Source organism: Tachyglossus aculeatus, chromosome 14 (assembly GCF_015852505.1).
Source record: "Tachyglossus aculeatus isolate mTacAcu1 chromosome 14, mTacAcu1.pri, whole genome shotgun sequence".
NCBI lineage: Eukaryota > Metazoa > Chordata > Mammalia > Monotremata > Tachyglossidae > Tachyglossus > Tachyglossus aculeatus.
In genome coordinates, this window is record NC_052079.1 from 15384883 (window position 1) to 15400634 (window position 15752).

At 42.7% G+C, this 15752-nt stretch overlaps 1 protein-coding gene across 3 annotated transcripts in view; it reads left to right on the forward strand.

Annotated features, from left to right (window-relative positions):
• Positions 1–204: 204 nt before the first annotated feature.
• Positions 205–15752, forward strand: part of MIPOL1 (mirror-image polydactyly 1) — a 220038-nt gene continuing 204490 nt past the window's right edge. For all 3 annotated transcript variants that reach the window (XR_005453861.1, XM_038756380.1, XM_038756381.1), the window contains exons 1-2: positions 205–334; positions 1621–1700. Coding sequence is in view for 2 of the 3 variants with exons in the window: in XM_038756380.1 (XP_038612308.1) it covers positions 330–334; positions 1621–1700 (85 nt within the window). In the remaining variant the exon portion in view is untranslated. The remainder of the gene's footprint in view (positions 335–1620; positions 1701–15752) is intronic.

Consider the following 15752-nt stretch of genomic DNA (forward strand, 5'->3'; position numbering starts at 1 on the left):
CTAGGCACATTAAGGCCTCGCAGACATGCTTGAAAATACTCTAGAGGTTATTAAAGACGGTATTTTCTTCATGTCTCGCTGTAGGAGTCTCTTATTAAAAGACCGTGATTATTATTAACCTTTTTGGGCAATATGGAGGGAAATGGCTTCGTTGAGTGAAACATATTTCTTTGATATTAATAACCTGCTGCATTTTCAGCTAATCCAAAAGTAAATGAGAAACTTAGAGAAAGATTGCCAATCCCAAATCAACACGCTTACAGAGAATTGGAAAAGAAGAAGATTTACGGCTTCATTTGAGGACTTTTGTAAAGAACTCGGGTTCCAATATGAGGTAAATCATCCGTGTTTTACTCTTACGCAGACTTGTAGCTGTTATAAAGTGCAGTTCCATTTAAATCAAATATATATGAGGGAAACTGATAATTCCCGAGCATTTGCCATAAGTGTTCACCTAAAGAAACCTTATCAGTAGCTTTCAGAATTACTTTTTTTTTTTCCATCAAGAGGCTTAAAAATGAAAGTGGCCTTTCCGGTTTTGATGTGGGGTGGAAAAAATGTCCTTTTTACCGCTGAAGTACTCGGAGAAGTCCTCAGTTATTCTTGCTTTAGATCTTGGCTTATTATAGCGGTTCTAAAACACACCTTTCTGTAGGAATACTTGGCTTCTGTGCAAAAATGGCACTTCTGTTTTTGTGGGAGTGAAGATGTATTATTGTTTTCTAGACCCTGAGAAGCGTGTACTGCACCTAGCTGTTGGGTCAATAAATAAAAATGTGTTTCTCTGTGAGTTATTGGGTGTTTCATGTCAATCCATGTTGGGAGGTTGTAAAAATTATTAAAGCAACAGAAGGTCACTGGAAAATAATTGCCTGGGTAAACAATAAACTCTTGTGGTGACTTTTTGCTGAATGGAAAGACTTACGTTTTATTTGGGGTTTTGTGATATGCTCAGTATCATGGGATTATTGAAGAAGAAAAGGATAACTCAAATATGTAGCATTAGATACATTAGTAAATAATAATGGCAACTGGTTTGTATCTTCATTTGCATCAGTGTATTGCACTCTGCATCATTGACTGTTTACTGAAGTGCCCATTTCTCCTAGTACAAAGGAAGATATTTAGAAAGGCTTGTTTTAATGTGAAATCATATATTCCATGGCGGGGTGTGTGTTTGTTCATTTTTCTTACCAGTTTGAGTTGAAATAGCGTTTGAAAATGCATATAGTGAATTTAAATCTGACCCATAAGATCTTGATCTTGAGAATTAAACACATTGAATTAGTGCTTAATCGAATAACACACTTATTCAGTGTGGGTCCTCATAAGCAGACAGTGACATTTGAGGGAATCTAACCATCAGGTAAATAAAGGCATTTTCCAGCAACGGCCAGAAAATAATCCATTTGCCAAATTCGAAAATGCGATGAAAAGGGCCTTTTCCTGAGGAGTACAATTCAGCATCAAATGTTAAAATACACAGAGTTTATTGTTCTGGCGTAAATATTTTTTTAAAAATCATTTGTCTTGTAAATTCCCTGTCAAACAAAGCTAAGGTATAGGTGTGTTCCGATATATTGTTTTAAGTTTATTTATCTAGAGTTGGCTTTATTTTAGCTCTAAAATCTTGGAGCGAGAGCTGGGGGCAATGCCAGATCAAACAAGTTCAGGAAGACGACTGGAGGACTGGTTAAAAGGTAAGGACTTTGAGGTATTAATACGTAACCTCAGGTGTCCTGCCTAGTGCAAGATACTGGCTAAAGTCTATTTGTTTTTGCTGATATATTGAAGTGTTTGGTAGGGAGAGGAGAGGGAATGTTAATCATTCTGAACTGTTTTGGCCTGGCAAGATTTTAGAAGAAAACAAACCATTGGTATCCTTAGTTCTTCCAAAATAGAAATTTTCCAAATCATTCATTCATTCAATCGTATTTATTGAGCGCTTACTGTGTGCAGAGCACTGTACTAAGCGCTTAGGAAGTACAAGTTGGCAACAATGGCAAATCCATTTGCCATTGAAAAAATGGGATCTTTTTTCTGATTTAGAGCTATTACCATCATCAATCGTATTTATTGAGCGCTTACTGTGTGCAGAGCACTGTACTAAGTGCTTAGCACTGTACTAAGGCTATTACTATTACTATTACTAGCTATTACTAGCCTATTACTAAGGCTATTACCAGGCTATTACTATTTATAGTCCAGCATATCATATTCCGTTTTCTAACTTCACCCAGATTCTGCCACTCATTCCCCCAAATAATCTTTTTTTTTTTTTAAGCCCAGAGTGTTTTCTTGAATGTGGGCTCTCCAATGAGAAAAGCAGACCAAAAGTCATCGTGCTCCCTTCAGTCTTCTCTCTTTTTCTTAGCTGCCTTCCTTCAAGCGACAGATTGTTTCTCTCTATAATAATGATGGCATTTGTTAAGCGCTTACTATGTGCGAAGCACCGTTCTAAGTGCTGGGGGGGGATACAAGGTGATCGGGTTGTCCCCCTTGGGGCTCACAGTCTTCATCCCCATTTTACAGATGAGGTAACTGAGGCTCAGAGAAGTTAAGTGACTTGGCCAAGGTCACACAGCAGACACGTGGCGGAGCCGGGATTAGGAGCCGTGACCTCTGACTCCCAAGCCCGGGCTCTTTCCACTGAGCCACGCTGCTTCTCTGTAAGTCACTCGAGGGTGGCTACCATGGAGGCAGTGCTGGCTAGTGGAAAGAGCACGGGTTTGGGAGTCGGGAGGCTCAGGTTTTGCACCGGTCTGCTGTGTGATCTTGGGCCAGGCGCAACCTCTCTGGGCTTTGATTTTCTCACACGTGGCCTTCCTCACCTCACAGGGACGGTACAAGGGTAGAATGAGGTGGTTGATGTGAAAACCCTTTTGAAAAATTACAGCGCCCTGCACATTTGAGGAATTATTAAGGGGGCTTTCATCTGAATATGGGGCACCTGGGTGTCTGTAGCCCTTCTGGGAGAAAGGTCGGAGGGAAGCAGGTATTCCAGGGCCCCCTTTTTTTTTTAATGGTATTTATTAAGCACTTACTATGCACCAGACACTGCTCTATGCACTGGGGTCAAGATAAGATAATAAGGTTGGACACAGTCCCTGTCCCACATGGGGCTCACAGTCTTAACCCCCATTTGACAGATGAGGTAACTGAGGCACAGAAAAGTGAAGTGACTTGCAAATAAGAGGAGACGGGGTGGTGGTGGGAGTGGTCGAAACACATTGCCCTACTGAGAGCTCACCTCCTCCAGGAGGCTTTCCCAGACTGAGCTCCTTCCTTCCTCTCCCCCTCGTCCCCCTCTCCATCCCCCCATCTTACCTCCTTCCCTTCCCCACAGCATCTGTATATGTGTATATATGTTTGCACATATTTATTACTCTATTTATTTTACTTGTACATATCTATTCTATTTATTTTATTTTGTTAGTCTGGTTTTGTTCTCCATCTCCCTCTTTTGGACTGTGAGCCCACTGCTGGGTAGGGACCGTCTCTATATGTTGCCAACTTGTACTTCCCAAGCGCTTAGTCCAGTGCTCTGCACACAGTAAGCGCTCTATAAATACGATTGATTGATTGATTGCAAAATGGAATATGCCTTTTGTCCCACCAGCAACAAAGAAATGATTCCGCGACTTGGATTGAATTTTTTTTTGATGGTATTTGTTAAGCGCTAACCATGTGCCAAGCATTGTGCTAAGCACTGGGGTGGATACAAGCCTATCAGGTTGGACACTGTCTCTGTCCCGCATGGGGCTCACCGTCTTAATCCCCATTTTACAGCTGAGGGAACTGAGGCCGAGAGAAGCGAAGTGATGCACTCATGGTCACACAGCAGACAAGGGGTGGAATCGGGATTAGAACCCAGGTCCTCTGTCTCCCAGGCCCAGGATCTATCCACTAGGCCACGCTGCTTCAGTGGCCATCATCATCATCATCATCAATCGTATTTATTGAGCGCTTACTGTTTGCAGAGCACTGTACTAAGCGCTTGGGAAGTACAAGTTGGCAACATATAGAGACAGTCCCCACCCAACAGTGGGCTCACAGTCTAAAAGGGGCCATGTGTTCAACTGCCGTGTTTTCCTTAATGCTATTAGAGTTCTGGGGATTTACAGAGACGTAAAACTATAAGCGTTCCCCGGTTTCCACCGAAACGTTCTAGCGTCTAGCAGTCTTCCCCGAAAAGATTTAAACAATAATTTGTGGTTGACTATCTCCGGAAGAAAGCAAACTTTCCCTATCGAATTTCAGTTAATTGTGAAACATCAGTCGCTCTTTCGGGGCACGGGAATTTTAAAATCGTAGCGTTTATTAAAACTTAGAACCTTTAGGGGTCAGTATATCCTAAGGAAGGTTCAAAAGGTTAACAGTTCTGTAGTGGCTAACAAAAAACTCCAGAATCTCTAACCCAGCATACATTAAATATTTCCTGTCAATTACAGACAAGTGGTGAGCCTTAGATCAGAGTAGCTTCAAGTAATTCCCTTAAATTTCATGCGTTTCCTCCTTTAAAAATTAATTTCCGACACGAATGCCTTTTTAGGGTCTAAGAAGACGGCTCATTTTTGGCCCGTGTAACTTTGAATTGAAACGGGGAAACCTTTCCGAGGAATCATCATTTTCCCTTGGAATTAAAATAATAACAATAATAATAATAATAATGGCATTTATTAAGCGCTTACTATGTGCAAAGCACCGTTCTAAGCGCTGGGGGGATACAATGTGATCAAGTTGTCCCACGTGGGTCTCACAGTCTTAATCCCCATTTTTGCAGATGAGGTAACTGAGGCTCCGAGAAGTGAAGTGACTTGCCCAAGGTCACACAGCAGACTTGTGGGGGAGCCGGGATTCGAACCCATGACCTCTGACTCCAAAGCCCGGGCTCTCTCCACCGAGCCACGCTGCTTCTCTAATGGAAATGTTGCTCCCTTGTTATCCTTCCTGACAAAACTGATTTTAAATCGGTAGTTTACAATTCTAGTCACCTGTACTTTAAGAAAGGAAAGATCACTTCTAGCCCCGCTCCCGTTAATAGAATCTGTGTATGTTGTGATTTATTGAGGTCTAGTGAGCACAAAAGACCCCTTGTCATCACAGACAATTAAAGTGAAAAGCGCTGGTATTTCCAATAGACTCCTCCCCGAGCTTTGACTCGGGTCCCGGCGTCCAGTTGCTTTCTGTGGTCGTCATTCACAGGGTTACCATCTTGGCCACAGGACAAGGTATGTGATGTAAACAGCCGAGATAACAAGTGAACAGAAGTGGAAACGCCTTAATGACCCGTTGTCATTCCCCGGCTGGGCCGGGATGCTCTCGTCCGGCTCCGGACGTGCGCTTGGTCTCCAGAATTCCTGGTCACCAGCTGGGAATTCCTCAACTCTCCATTGCCGCCGACCCACATCCGCGGCTGCCAGCCTCCCGTTCTGCAAGAATGCTACCTGTGCCCCGTGCTCGTCGTGGCCTGGTCACTAGGGCAACAGCTTGGGAGTCAGGGGACCCGATTTCACCCGCCTCCACCACTTAATAATAATAATAATAATGGTATTTGTTAAGCGCTTACTATGTGCAAAGCACTGTTCTAAGCGCTGGGGAAGATACAAGGTGATCAGGTTGTCCCACATGGGGCTCACAGTCCTAGTCCCCATTTTACAGATGGGGGAACTGAGGCCCAGAGAAGTGAAGTGACTCGCCCAGAGTCACACAGCTGACAAGTGGCACAGCTGGGAGAATAGAAGGGAACACAGAACTGAGGCGGATATTGGATATCACTAAGCCAGATTTGTTTGGCGAAGGAACTTCCACATTTAATGAAAAGACATTAAACACTACAGTTTTAAAGGAGGGCTATACAATCGACTAGGAACAGTAGCAACAGGAGCAAAAAGTGTAAAAACCCTTATCAAACGGACTTATTCTCTGTGCCTTACAGCTAGACTTCCCCAAGAAGAAACATTGCCAGCTAAAAAAAAGATTACTCCTGTTTCAGCCTGCAATCCCTCATCATCTTTTGTTTTGTTTCATCTTGTCTGCTGTGTGACCTTGGACAAGTCACTTCCCTTCCTCTCGGCTTCAGTTACCTCATCTGGAAAATGGGGATGAAGACCGTGAATCCTAGGTGGGACAGGGCCTGTGTCCGAGCCGATTATCGCGTATCTCCCCCAGCGCTTAGTACAGTGCCTGGCACGTAGTAAGCGCTTAACAAATACCTCAGTTGTTATCAATCAATAGTATTTATTGAGCGCTTACTGTGTGCAGAGCACTGGACTAAGCGCTTGGGAAGTGCAAGTTGGCAACATATAGTAGAAGAAGTAGTAAAAACTCTTTTTTCCTCCTTGGAATCTGGCAATGGTCGTTCCAAGGGAGCAGGCAGACAAGACAGTGGTCATCTTGGTCCCTCCTCTCCTTTCATTCATTCATTCAATCGTATTTATTGAGCGCTTACTGTGTGCAGAGCACTGTACTAAGCGCTTGGGAAGTACAAGTCGGCAACATCGAGAGACGGTCCCTACCCAACAGCGGGCTCACAGTCTAGAAGGGGGAGACAGAGAACAAAACCAAACATATTAACAAAATAAAATAAATAGAATAGATCTGTACAAGTAAAATAAATAAATAAATAGAGTAATAAATATGTACAAACATATACGTATATACAGGTGCTGTGGGGAAGGGAAGGAGGTAAGACGGGGGGAGCTCATGAGGTAATACATCGTTATTAGCTCATTATGGGTGGGGAACATGTCTGCTAACTCTGTTGTGCTCTCCCAAGCGCTTAGTACAGTGCTCTGCACAGAGTAAGTGCTCAATAAATACCATAGATTGATTGATTGATTCAGAGACTGGGAATGGCTGTGGTGGGAAATGAGAGGAACAATCCCAGGATCCTTCTATTCCAATCTCTTTCTTCCCAGCATCAAAAAGTGCCTTCCTTAGGGCCCTGGGACCCTCGATCATTGTTTGGACGCTACCGTCCCCCTCTCTCTGTCTCTCTTTCCTCCACAGCATCGTCCCTGGTGGGGCAGGGGGTGGAGGGAAGCACGGGCACAGCTGAGATGGACAGTTAGAGAAGCAGCGTGGCTCAGTAGGAAAGAGCACGGACTTTGGAGTCAGGGGTTCAAATCCGGGCTCTGCCAATTGTCAGCTGTGTGACTTTGGGCAAGGCACTTAATAATAATAATAATAATAATAATAATAATAATAATGGCATTTGTTAAGCGCTTACTATGTGCAGAGCACTGTTCTAAGCGCTGGGGGGATACAAGGTGATCAAGTTGTCCCACATGGGGCTCACAGTCTCAATCCCCATTTTACAGATGAGGGAACTGAGGCTCAGAGAAGTTAAGTGACTCGCCCAAGGTCACACAGCGGACATGTGGCGGAGTCGGGACTTGAACCCATGACCTCTGACTCCAAAGCCCGAGCTCTTTCCAATGAGCCACACTTAACTTCTCTGGGCCTCAGTGACCTCATCTGTAAAATGGGGATTAAGACTGCGAGCCCCCCGTGGGACAACCTGATCACCTTGTAACCTCCCCAGCGCTTAGAACAGTGCTTTGCACATAGTAAGTGCTTAATAAATGCCGTCATTATTATTATTATTATTATTATTATTATGGGCCCGGGGCCTGGGGACTCTGCCTGTCGTGTCACTGGCCTTGCCCGTCTCTATTTTGGCTTCCAGAGGAAAAGCGAGCTTGTCCTCTCAAATCTGGGGCAGTGACACCATCCAAATATAACTTCTTCCTGGGAAAAATAGAACAAATAATCCTATTCACTGTCCTTATGGGCAGATAACATAGCCTCTAATTCTGTCCCAAGTGTGTAGCATGGTGCTCTGCACATTAGGACGTGCTCGATAAATACCACTGATTGAGACCGATTGATTAATTTTCATTCAGTTGTATTGTGCCTCTCCACGTGAGGAGAAGCAGCGGGGCTCAGTGGAAAAGAGCGCGGGCTTTGGAGTCAGAGGTCATGGGTTCAAATCCCGGCTCCGCCAGTTGTCAGCTGTGTGACTGTGGGCAAGTCACTTCACTTCTCTGTGCCTCAGTTACCTCATCTGTAAAATGGGGGTGAAGACTCTGAGCCCCCCGTAGGACAACCTGATCACCTTGTAACCTCCCCAGTGCTTAGAACAGTGCTTGGCACATAGTAGGTGCTTAATAAATGCCATCATCATCATCATCATCAATCATATTTATTGAGCACTTACTATGTGCAGAGCACTGTACTAAGCGCTTGGGAAGTACAAATTGGCAACATATAGAGACAGTCCCTACCCAACAGTGGGCTCACAGTCTAAAAGGGGAAGACAGAGAACAAAACCAAACATACTAACAAAATAAAATAAATAGAATAGATATGTACAAGTAAAATAAATAAACAAATAGAGTAATAAATATGTACAAACATATATACATCATCATCATTTATTAAGTGCTTTGTGCAGACCACTGTACTATGTACTGCACAAAGCAGATCCCAAGTACACCCAGGGTGCTTAAGAAATACCGATCTCGATGATGACGATAATGAATAGAAGCGGGATTTTGTGTATTTTTTAATTCCCCGAATGTAAAAGTTGGGTAATTAGAGGAATGATAACTTTCAAATGACTAGAATCGTTAAATATATTCCATCTGAAATTTACTGACCAAATAAGGAACTTTTTTTTTTACATAAATTCAGGGAGGTTTGAAATTTACTGACCAAGTAAGGAACTTTTTTTTTTTTTACATAAATTCAGGTTGGATCACTCAGGAAGTCAGTGGCAGTGGAAATCCAAGACAAGTAGCAAACGTTTTTATGTATCTTGATCTGGAATTCTTAAGATATGCGTAAGGAGTTGAGAAGTCAAGTTTTAAGTGGGTGAGTGGGGATCCTTACCCCCAGACATTAATTTGCTCAAAGAACCCATTCTCTCTTCCAGGGGATAGTTATCCAGGCAATCAATCAATGGTATTTATTGCGCACTTACTGTGTGCAGAGCACTGTAATAATAATAATGATGATGGTATTTGTTAAGCCAAGCACTGTTCTAAGCCCTGGGCGGAATACAAGGTAATCAGGTTTTCTCACATGGGGCTCACGGTCTTAATCCCCATTTTACAGATGAGGCTAACTGAGGCACAGAGAAGTTAAGTGACTGGCCCGAAGTCACACAGCTGACAAGTGGCGGAGCTGGAATTAGAACCCATGACTTCTGATTCCCAAGCCCGTGCTCTTGGCGCTGAGCCGCGCTGCTTCTGTACCGTACTAAGCACTTGGGAGAATACGATACAGCGGAGTTGGGAGGCACATTCCCTGCCCTCCAGGAGCTTGTAGTCTAGAAGGGGGAGACAGACATGAAAGTAGACCCTGTATCAATCAATCATTGGTATTTGTTGAGCACGTACTATGTGTGGAGCGCTGTATTGAGTGCTTGGGACTGTACAAGAGAGTTAGATGTGTTCCCTGCCCACAGGGAGGATATGGGGTCAATACGACGTGCTCAGGGGTAGAGATCCACGTGTGTCGGCTCCTTGGAAGGGACAGAGGGAGTAAGGGAAATGAGGCTTTAGTCGGGGAAGACCTTTTGGAGGAGATGTGATTTTAATAAGGCTTTGAAGGTGGAGAGAGCCGTGGTCTGTCGTATACAAAGGGGCAGAGAGTTCCAAGCCAGAGGGACGATGTCAGAGGGAAATGGATGACATCAAGGTACAGTGAGTACCAAGTGATGCAGAATAATGTATTGAACATAATTTCATTGTAATTTTATCGCACCCCCGTATGCTGCAGGACCAGTGGAATTAATTCGGGGTAAAATCTAATTTTGCCAGTCTTAAGTTTAGTCGTGTCCTTCGAAAGCAAATGGGCTTAACGTTTCATCTTGTGATAGAAGCGTGAATGTAAGATTTCTTTAGCTTGATCCGTGTGTCTTAGAGGAGGTTAAAAATGAACAGGTCTGCGAATTTGCTGTTTACTATCACGGGCCCTAGTTTAATAGAGTGATAGTAGCTTCTCACGCATCACCATCGAAGACTGCCTGAGAGAGTGGGTCGGGATTATTGGCCGATGGCCAGCGAGGTCTGATTCGTTTCCAGAGCCGATGCCCAACTCCATGCTGGGAGGATTGAAGAGTCAGTCCTCTATAAAAGAGGCAACTAGTCTTTCGAATGTGTTAATCAAGAGAATTCGAGCTACGGCATTTTACATCCCCACCAGGCTCGATTCTAAGAAAACTAGAAATCGTCTCAATGTCCTCATCAGGCGGTAACGTTTTCTACGAAGGGGAAATTCAGATTTTTCTGGTGTCCAAAAGCGGTGGTGACAGATTGGGAGCGGGAAGGGCAGGCTTCCCAAGTTTAAGAGTAAGGACCGGATCCTTGGCTGGCAAGGTAGCTCGGAATGGCAGAAGGAAGAGGGAGGTGTACGGGCCTCTACCAGCAGCTCCATGTCATGCCTTTCTCTTCTAGACTGTGAGTCCGTTGTTGGGTAGGGATTGTCTCTACTTGCTGCCAAATTGTACTTTCCAAGAACTTGGTACAGTGCTCTGCACACAGTAAGCGCTCAATAAACACGACTGAATGGATGAATGAATACCTTCTGCCTAGCAACTGGTAGCCAGTGGCCAATTTCATCTCCTTCCACTATCCAAACTGGCTCTCCCACCCTGTTTCCCCTCCCCTCCTCCACCCAGATAGCTCCTCATTGTAAAATTCAGATGGTGGAAGGTTAGCAATAAAGTAGTGCAGTGTTTAAAGTGGGGGCCTTCAAAGGAAAAGGCTGAGTGGGGTGGGTATTATTCTTATTATCTCATGAGGCTCCTAGAGTCAGAATGTTTTATCAGTAACTGGGCCCTTATAGGTTGCTGGGTGGTTTTCTTTGGTTTAATAAACGTGAAGAAATCCCCTTATTTTTCATACATGCTATAATTGCATGGACACATGGCAAAAAAGGCAATAAATTAATTGAGTCATTGTCAACATTTAAAGTTCATAACGTGGAGGCAATTTTTTTTAAGTTTTGAAGCAAAATTTCTTTGCTTTTGGGAAAGATTGAGCAATCCTTTTTAAGGGTAACAACCCCCCACGTTTCAGATGGGGTCCTTTTCATTTGTTTCTGTGTTCTCTCCTGATGATTCAAAAGCCCAAATTGAAGAGTCCATTTATGACTGTTCTAAGCCAAATGAGCTCCAAAAACATATTCCACATAGAGTTATTATCTGGGGTTTAGAAAGGGAGGAACAAGGAAAGAAACGAGGAATCAAAATAAATCTGCTGACACAGTTTCAACGAGCCCTTTGTCATATAATTCTAATTTTGGGTCCCAATTGCCAGTGTACCTTATCGTTTTACTTTTGGCTTCTAATAAACTCATATTTGATTCTAAAGAATTGAATTTCACTTCCATTTAGGTTACATTTAAAATGATTGTAGTTGTTTCATCCCAGTAACTTGTGAATATTTTTCTACCATGCAGAAAGTGTATTGTGGTTTTTAATTTCTCCATCTATTTGCAGCTGGTACTCAGAGGTTCAACAGCTAACGTTGAACTGATATTGGGAATCAGAACCAACGTTCGTGCTTGTACGTGAAAGTGTGAAAAAAACGGGAATTAGGGTATTATTTTTAGCTATATTAATTAATACCAAGTATTGTTCCGTTGTGTGACCAAACAATAGCATCCAATTCTCTTGATGTTTTCTGCCCCTGATATATTCCTAAATACAAAGTTGAACATCCCTAGTAGGGTTTTGTGATAAACGTAACCCATGTTGTTTCAATTCCACATTTGACACCATTTGATTCTATTTTCAAATTATTCCCTTAAACTGAAATTCAGCTCTCAGTTCACTGCTTCCTCTTGTGAGAAAATCTGAGGGAAGTTTTTCTGGGGTGTTCCTGAGCTTTTTGTGGCAAAATGAAGGAAAATTTTTTAAGTCACCAACCTCTTAAAATTAGTGTTGCAAATCATTTCACAGCTCAATTGAATACATTTTAAAGGAGGGTTCTAATCTACAATTTTGGGGGGAAAATGAATTTTTCATTTGACACCTAAAATGATACTAGTAAAATCTCAAGAAATTCAATTTGATTTTTAAAAATGTTTTTAAGCTACAAAATCTTTGATTTACATCTTGAATTTTGAAGCTATTTTTTGTAGATAAATATATCCTTCATTCTTTTACTTAGAGGTACAGGTCAAGGAAGTTTATTTGGAACTATTTAAAAATAGTATCCAAAACAGGTGAGCCTATATCAATAAATTCTCTGGTTGAGATTTTTTTTAATTTTCAACATAATGTGCTTTTTATATTCTCACATTCTTAGTTGTGAGGCCATCTGGAAAATTACATTTATTTTAAATTTAGCTAGGTATGCTTGCTTTTATAAGCAATTCTTCCACCGCAATAGCAGACTTTAGCTGGAAGTGATATTAGAGAAGAAAATGTTTTCTCTAGCCTAGAGTGAAATCTCAATCTTTCTTTTCCTCCTTCTCCTCCAAACGGTGCAAAGTGTGTGATCTTTTCTAATTAGGATAAGACTTCGTAAAGATTTTACCATCCGTGACTTCCCCGCAAGGGAATTAAGCTCACTGTCAAAATTCCCTTATGCGAGAGAGAACATTTAATTCCTGAAAATTTGGAATTTTTCTCTTGCGTGGGCACATAGCCCATTGCTTTGGGCACAGGGCCGCAGAATCCGACAAAGTAAAGCACGGTCCTTTTCGAATCTGAGAGGTTTCCTGTCTCGCACGCACCAGATTCTGGTTTAAGGAAGTGCCACTGTCAACTCTGAGGAGGAAAACTGAGGTCCCTGGAATCCTTTTATTTTGCTGCCTAGAGACTGTCCAAAGAATAATAACAAAAAGAAGTATTTGCAGTGTAACCAGCTTGATTGTTTCCTTCAGGAAACCTTCATCGTGTTTTATTACCAAACAGTACTGAGTTTAAGACCAGAACAGGGCTGCATTAGCACAGGTAAGATGAGCAAAGACATAACAGAAAATTTCATTAAAAAAGCAGAGTCCTTGTTCTCTGGGGAGGTGCAATAGAGGCTCCCATCAGAGATTTCACCTGCTTCTTTAATAGACCATTTGCTCTGGGTGATTTTTTTATTGGCCCTTTATTACCACAGGTGACCTTTCCCTCTCCACACCCCCCCGCCTTTTTTGTGTGTGTATGGTCACAGAAAACAAAAAGCTTCTCAAAAACAAACGTCTTACTTTTTCCAAGGGCTTTTGACCTCACATTTTAAGCGTTTTTTTTCCCCCCCTCATTTAAAGGCAGCCATCGCGGCGTTATTGTGTAGCAATACCCAAACCCCCGTCAAATAAAGTAGAAGTGATTGCCTTTGCCTTTTGTGATTTTGAAGTGGGGAAAACATGAATTTGAAGAAAATGCCATCCTTTGTGGCCTTGAAAGTTATGCAATAATGTCGTATAGCCCGAAACGAGGGCCCCGAAATCCTATATGAAGACTACCGTGAATTACAATGAGAGATAAACAGAATATTTACCCATCCCTTATGAGCTGCTGCTGATATGTAAATTTATTCTTCTACTTTGCACAAATATACTTTTGAGCTACTGCTTAAACACTTCAAGGTCCTTAGCCAAACAGTTTTAATGATGCCTCCAATATGATGAAAGTGTGACATTTGATGAATGCCTTGTACGGTTGTGATACAGGGGGACGGGTAAACAGACCCCCTCATCCACCGAGTCGCCTCGCAACACCTTGCTAATTTAGAATTTTACTGTTTATATCCATCTTGACATTTTTTATCTGCCAGAGGCAGGTTTCATTTGGAATCTTAATCTGAGATTTATTTGGCGGATCTGGAAGTCATAGCTCGAGTTCCCACAGGAAATGGTCCATCTCGCCGCAGATTAAATGGCAGCTCTGCAGTTGTCAGGGAAGGCTGTGCATTCTGTCCACAGGCACACTCATTCAGCCAGCACTGGGGAGAAAAATTAAAGTAGTCACCCAGGTTTAGGAACAATGTAGCTAAAAAGGTCCCATATTTGCCGAATGACAAAGGGTTATACAGCAGCGTTTCATTTTATTCTTCGCGCTTGAATTTCTTGTTTGCTCTGTTGAGTCTGCCGGCGAATGCTAATAAACGCCCGCAACAATCCAGACGGGAGGTGCCTGGCAACAATACGACTTGGAGGACCTCCCCCATCTCCTCCGGTTCACAACCTGACCTTTGGAAAAAATTGGCTGGGCTAAGCTGCAGAATTTAGGCGGAATGGTCATTGTTCCCTCCCAGCTTTAGGATTTATTAATTTGTGTGATCAAGACTTACCTATACTTCAAAGTTTCCAAAGACCAAATGCAATCATCCAGCCATTAGGACAAACGGTAGTTGGGTGGCAGAGGATCCCGCTTAAGTGTCCGACCGGCGAGATTCGGCCGTTTTTGATGCGCCCGGAATCCAGAGATGCTTTTAAAGAAGGGCCGGGAGGCAGATGGAAAGAGTCTTTTTTTTCTTCTTCTTCCCTGGACCCGATGTTGGAAAGATAAAGCTCGCCCCACTGATTTGGGAAATGGCAACTAGTATCCAAAGGGGAGGGTCGCCCGTTTCTTTCACTCGTGCCAAATTGTTAACATTAACAGTTATCCCGACGCCACCGGGAAAAGGAACTGAAACCTTGGGAGCAGGGGGTTCCCATTTACTGTCGTGGTTTGTGAATTTTTTATTTGTGATTTTAAAAGCAAAGATGGGGGAAAGATTGAAATTCGATGGCGAAGGAATAGGAGCACTGGAAAAATGCACATGACTGGGAACCTTTTTAGAAGCAAGGATATCAGCCGCAAAGCCATTTTTCTTTTCTTCAGCCATCTCTCCTTCGCTTTCTTCTTATTGCATCCTAAAGACAGCAGGTAGCCTAAAGAGTTGTTGGAATTTTCACAACTGATGTCCTCCTTTAAGTGGCCTGCTCCTAAATTAATTTAGTGTTCCCTATAGAATTTACTAAGCTTAAGAGTACTGAATATTTTAAAACTTGTTTGTTTTTGTGTTGTGTCTCTGGCCCAAGAATTTGAGGAACCTTAAAAGCTTAAAAAGCAAGCTTGGAGTATATATGATATCAATCACACATGCTTCACATACCCTGAATAGCTTTTTACAAAGCTTTTTAAAAAAAGGAGGAATGAATTCGGGTCCCTTTTTTGCTATTTGGGCCCTGTTCTGCTATTTTAGATAGCTGGCATTTAGGATGTTACCTTTTTAACATAAATGCACCAGACTTTAATCGCGCAGAATGATTTTGTACTCTTAGAGTTAAAAATTAACTGCAGAGGGGACCTTATATTACTGACTGATAAATTAGCAAAGCAAACAGTGGTACTGAAGGGTGCGATATGGAATCTTCCAAGTCTTCCTAAGGGGACAAGGCAAGACAGCTCCACAACTGGAGTTCTTTGAACAGGGTGTTTATTCAGACAAACAGCCGCTTCCAGCTCTCTGCTCTGTTTTCCTCCTAAAAACAGCACCAATCATCTGCTTTAGGTGTCCTCCTCTTCACATGCTTCACACCCATCGAACATTCCTGATTATTCCCTCTTCCAGCTCTTCAGGGTCTTCTTAGCCGTGCCTTTATTTGTCCCTTCTTGAGCCTTCCAGCCTCCCTAACTTTCCCGCTAATAACTCGTCATGGGTTCCTCAAACGGGAATTATCCCAACCCTTGGGGAACCTGCCACCCAACTTCCTTTGGGAATGGATTTCGTGCACTGAACCTCACGGGGGGCCAAGGT